General features: G+C 54.0%; 1 protein-coding gene across 2 annotated transcripts; it reads left to right on the forward strand.

Annotated features, from left to right (window-relative positions):
* The first annotated feature begins 1,832 nt into the window (after nucleotides 1-1,832).
* CLPS (colipase) lies at nucleotides 1,833-4,514 on the forward strand. Of its 2 annotated transcripts, XM_023213039.3 has the most exons (3): nucleotides 1,854-1,966; nucleotides 3,648-3,770; nucleotides 4,218-4,509. In XM_023213039.3, the coding sequence occupies exons 1-3, from the start codon at nucleotides 1,883-1,885 to the stop codon at nucleotides 4,347-4,349; spliced, it is 339 nt and encodes a 112-aa protein (XP_023068807.1). In that variant the 5' UTR covers nucleotides 1,854-1,882; the 3' UTR covers nucleotides 4,350-4,509. The 2 variants fall into 2 exon arrangements, with proteins under 2 accessions (XP_023068808.1, XP_023068807.1); XM_023213040.2 differs by lacking the exon at nucleotides 3,648-3,770 and having other exon boundaries at nucleotides 1,833-1,966; nucleotides 4,218-4,514.
* Nucleotides 4,515-4,763: the final 249 nt, after the last annotated feature.

A 4,763-nucleotide genomic window follows, 5' to 3' on the forward strand; every position in this document is an offset into this window, starting at 1 on the left:
CAGAGGTCCCGGGGGTGGAGAGCAGGTAAACAGAAGGAAGGATCAGAGTGAGCTCATAGGAAAAAGTGGTTTCAAACACTGAGTTTTGTAAAAGAGAGAGGGGATAGTGTTGTTTCATCAGTGGTATTTCTGCATCGCTGGAACCAAATGGGTTTTTCTTTTTGAGAGTCTCTTGGCTGTTCCTCCAGCTATTCCTCGACATTCCACACCCCAGGGATGTAAAGGTGAGAGGAAGTGGGTCATATTATATGGCTGGGCATCCACCATGTGCCAGGCACTTCCGAAGGGGTTCCACATGCATTGTCTTAATCATGGCCTCAGCAAGTAGGAGGCATTATCTCCCTAAGGTAAATAAATAAGGAAAGTGGGGTTCAGGGAGCTTCACTTTCAATAATGTGTCTGAGGCCATGTAGCTCTAGTAAATGCTGAGTTTTGAAGCCAGCTTGGTCTGGATCAAAGCTGTGCTTGAGGCTGGGTACAGTGGCTCACACCTGTGATCCCAACACTTTAGGAGGCCGAGGTGGGAGGATTGCTTGAGCCCAGGAGTTTGAGACCTGGGCAGCTGAGGGGGAGGATTGCTTGATCTCAGGAGGTGGAGGCTGCCGTGAGCCAAGATGGCACACTGCACTTTGGCCTAGGTGAGAGAGTGAGACCTTGTCTCAAAAAATTAAATTAAATTAAATTAAAAGCTGTGCTTGAGGCCTGGGCCTCTCAGTGGAGCTATCTTCTACCTCCTGGGATGGAGAGGGGAAGGGCATGGGCCTCTGGCTGCCATGACTAGTCCTTCAGGAAAAGCTGCTGTGTTCCCATGCCTAAGCAAACTCAGGCAGCTGTGCCCTTCCCAGCTTCCTGAGGCCCCTGCTCCATCTGAGCCTCACAAGACCTCTTCCTTCTCAGCTAGGACTAGCAACTGCTCATGCGCACACGCGGCCTTGGGTAGGGGCAGCGTGAGTGGAAACCTTAACTAAAGGTGTATCTGATGCTGGAATTGCAGATAGTAAGTGAGGTAGAAAGAAAAGGGGAGAGAGACATTTAGGAAGGGCCTCCTAAGGGCCCTTGAGTCAAGCCTGCAGGCAGCCCCCTGGTGTGAGGGCAGGGGGAGGGTGCCAGAGTGAAAGCACACACACCCTGGCCTGCTGGGGGTTGCAGAACTATCAGCCCCAGGGATCTGGGCCTGGCCTGGAATCCCCCGAGGAGACTGCAGGAAGGTTGAGGGGTGGGAGGCTGGGATCCTCATACCTGGAGTCTGACACTGCTAGACACCCGGGCTTGGGTGGGCCAAAGGCAAGACCTGACTATGGTGAGGCAGAGAGGCCCTGAGTACACAGAATGTAAGCAGGCACTCACACCATAGGTGCCTCTCTTGCCTCAGACTCGACCAGGCACTGCCCAGGAGCTCAGGACGCAAGCGCAGCTGCCCTTACCCACTGTTTATGTGGCATATGGGAATATACAATATAAACATATTCTTATAATTATATATAATCATGTTTATATATATGTAACACATATAAATGTGTATTAATTCAATACTCACAACTCTTTAAATTATCCTTAGTTGACAGATAAGATGAAAGGCAGAATAGTTGGAACAGATAGTAAGTTTGCCTCACTAATAACTTGTACACAGTCCACACTCTTAACCATGATGCAACACAATTATCACCAACACACACACACACACACACACAAAAGGCCACCAGGTACTCACCCAGCTTCCTTATCAGGACCCGCCCCCCAGCAGATTGGCCACAGCTGTACCTCTGCCCACGGCCAGCCCTGTGGGATGTAGGTGGGTCACGTGAGGTCAAGGCCCCTTTTATAGCCCCATCACCACAGCTGGCTGTGTCTCCTGCCACCCACACCAGCTGTCCCACTCGCCATGGAGAAGATCCGGATCCTCCTGCTTGTCGCCCTTTCTGTGGCCTCTGCAGCTCCTGGTCCACGGGGGATCATCATCAACCTGGTAAGAGGGGGCCGGGCGCGGTGGCTCAAGCCTGTAATCCCAGCATTTTGGGAGGCCGAGACGGGCGGATCACGAGGTCGGGAGATCAAGACCATCCTGGCTAACACGGTGAAACCCCGTCTCTACTAAAAAATACAAAAAATTAGCCGGGCGAGGTGGCGGGCGCCTGTAGTCCCAGCTACTCGGGAGGCTGAGGCAGGAGAATGGCGTAAACCCGGGAGGCGGAGCTTGCAGTGAGCTGAGATCCGGCCACTGCACTCCAGCCTGGGCCACAGAGCGAGACTCCGTCTCAAAAAAAAAAAAAAAACACCTGGTAAGAGGGTCTTCAGGGGAGGGGCCTCCTGAGTCCCCAGGTGAAGACGTCCTAAGCTTGGACCTTGACCTCTGATGTCCCCACCTGGACTGGCAGGGGCTGGGAGGAGTGGCATCTTGCATCCCTCTGTTTACTTCCATGTCCTGTTGTATGCCTCTTCCCAGGGGCCACAGGAAAGGCTGATCAGCCCCTCTCCAGCTCCAACTGGAGCACGCTCAGAGCAGCGGCTCAACCTGGCTATGAGGGACCTTTTTTTTTTTTTTTTTTTTTTTTAAGATGGCGTCTCACTCTATCACCAGACTGGAGTGCAGTGGCGTAATCTCGGCTCACTGCAACCTCCGCTTCCTGGGTTCAAATGATTCTCCTGCCTCAGCCTCCTGAGTAGCTGGGATTACAGGCGCCCGCCATCACGCTCAGCTATTTTTTGTATTTTTAGTAGAGACGGGGTTTCACCATGTTGCCCAGGCTGGTCTCGAACTCCTGACCTCATGATCCATCCACCTCGGCCTCCCAAAGTGCTGGGATTACAGGCATGAGCCACCTCACCTGGCCCTATGAGGGAGCTTCACAAAAATCCAGAGCCCTGGGCTTCCATCCTGAGAAAATGCTTTGTGCCAATCATTCCAGCTTCTAACTTATGGCAGCATCTTACTGTGTGTCCAACACAGTTCGAGATGCCTCGGAGATGTTTACTCATTCTGTCCTCATAATAACCACTGAGGGAGGTGCTTTCATAGTCAGCCCTATTTTCAGACAGAGGGAGGGTGAGCAACCTGCCTGAGGTCACATAGCTGGAAAGTGGTTAAGCTGGGGCCCCACCACTGGCCCACACCACCTCTCCACCCTAGGTCTTGGCTGGGAAAGCCCTTCCAGAACATCCATGAGGTTGAAAGATTCTGAACTCTCTTAACTTGGGGCCATGGCTGGACTTGGAGGTCCAGTACCCTGGAGATTATAGATCAGATCTGTTGCGGGAGGAAGGAGTCTTGCAGGGAGAGGCAATCTTCACTGCCTCCTTAAAGGTGTGTGGGACCCAGAGAGATTAGGGTCCTCGTGTGCACATTCCAGATGGGAACACTGAGGCTTGAGAGGCAGTGACTTGCCCAGAGTCACGCAGGGAGTTGGTGGTATAGCCGGTACTAGAACCCGGGGGTCCTGACCCTCTGTGCAGGCTGCTTCTCTGTCACCGCATGCCCACTTCTCATGTGAGTGGGGGGGCACAGAGGCCACCAGACCCACGGGTTGGACTCCTTCACATACATCCCCAACAGGGGAGACACTGTTAGCAGTAGTGGGTGGTGGGTGCGGGTCTGAATGGAGAAGGGACCTGAGGGAGCGAGGCCTGGGCTGACTGGCTGCCCCTGGCAGGATAACGGTGAGCTGTGCATAAATAGTGTCCAGTGTAAGAGCCAATGCTGCCAACACGATGGTGCGTTGGACCTGGCCCGCTGCATACCCCTGGCCAGCGAGAACAGCGAGTGTTCTGTCAAGGTGGGTGCCTGAGGATGTGGCATGGGTCTGGGAGAATGGGGAGGAGGGCCCTGAACACTTGTGAGTGGGATCAGGGAGGAGCGTCAGCCTGGACACTGAATGTTGAGGAGACGAGAGGGAGGTCAACAGGTGTCAAAGCATTTTCCCATCCCATCATCTCTCTTGACCCGAGTGACCAGTGAGATGGGTGGGGGTGAGGATTTGTTATCCCCATTTCATGACTGGGTAAGTAGAGGCTCCCCAGAGAGATCAAGCCAGTAAGAGCAAATAAGCCAGAACAGAGGTCAGAACTGGGGTCTCCAGGGCCCACAGCACCCCTGGGGAGGTAGGTGGGAGAGGCACTCCCTGAACACAGGCTGGCCTACTGGTTCTATAGGTCAGGCAGGGGACAATTGATGTCCAAAGTATCCCCCCATAGCCTTGACTTCATTGGCTGTGTCTCTGCAGACGCTCTACGGGATTTACTACAAGTGTCCCTGTGAGCGTGGCCTGACCTGTGATGGAGACAAGACCATCTTGGGCGCCATCACCAACACCAACTTTGGCGTCTGCCACGACCTTGGACGCTCCAAGCAGTGAGACCGCCCACCCACTCCCACACCTAGCCCAAAATGCTGCAGGCCACTAGGCTCAAGGGCACCTCTCCCCCTGCTCCAGGGCATCTCCCGGGCTGGCCACCTCCTTGACCAGCACCTCTGTTTTCTGATTGGACTCTTCACAATTAAAGGCCTCCTGCAAAAATTTCCCAGTCTCCTGCATATTCTCTCTGAGTCAGCATCTTCTCTGAAGTTGCATCAGGCCTTTGGCCCACCAGGGCAGGCTTCAGGCAGGTCAGAAGAACAAGGGATGGGTCTGGGGCTGGAGAGGATGTGGTCAAACAGATTGGAGACTGGAGACAAAGCTGTGAAGGAGGCCCAGCCAGCCTGGGAGGCCCTCCATTTCTGGGGAGCAGTCACGCCTACCTGGGAAGCCCTCCTTGTCCCGCTGGTTCTC

This window comes from Piliocolobus tephrosceles, chromosome 5 (assembly GCF_002776525.5).
Source record: "Piliocolobus tephrosceles isolate RC106 chromosome 5, ASM277652v3, whole genome shotgun sequence".
NCBI classification, from domain to species: Eukaryota; Metazoa; Chordata; class Mammalia; order Primates; family Cercopithecidae; genus Piliocolobus; species Piliocolobus tephrosceles.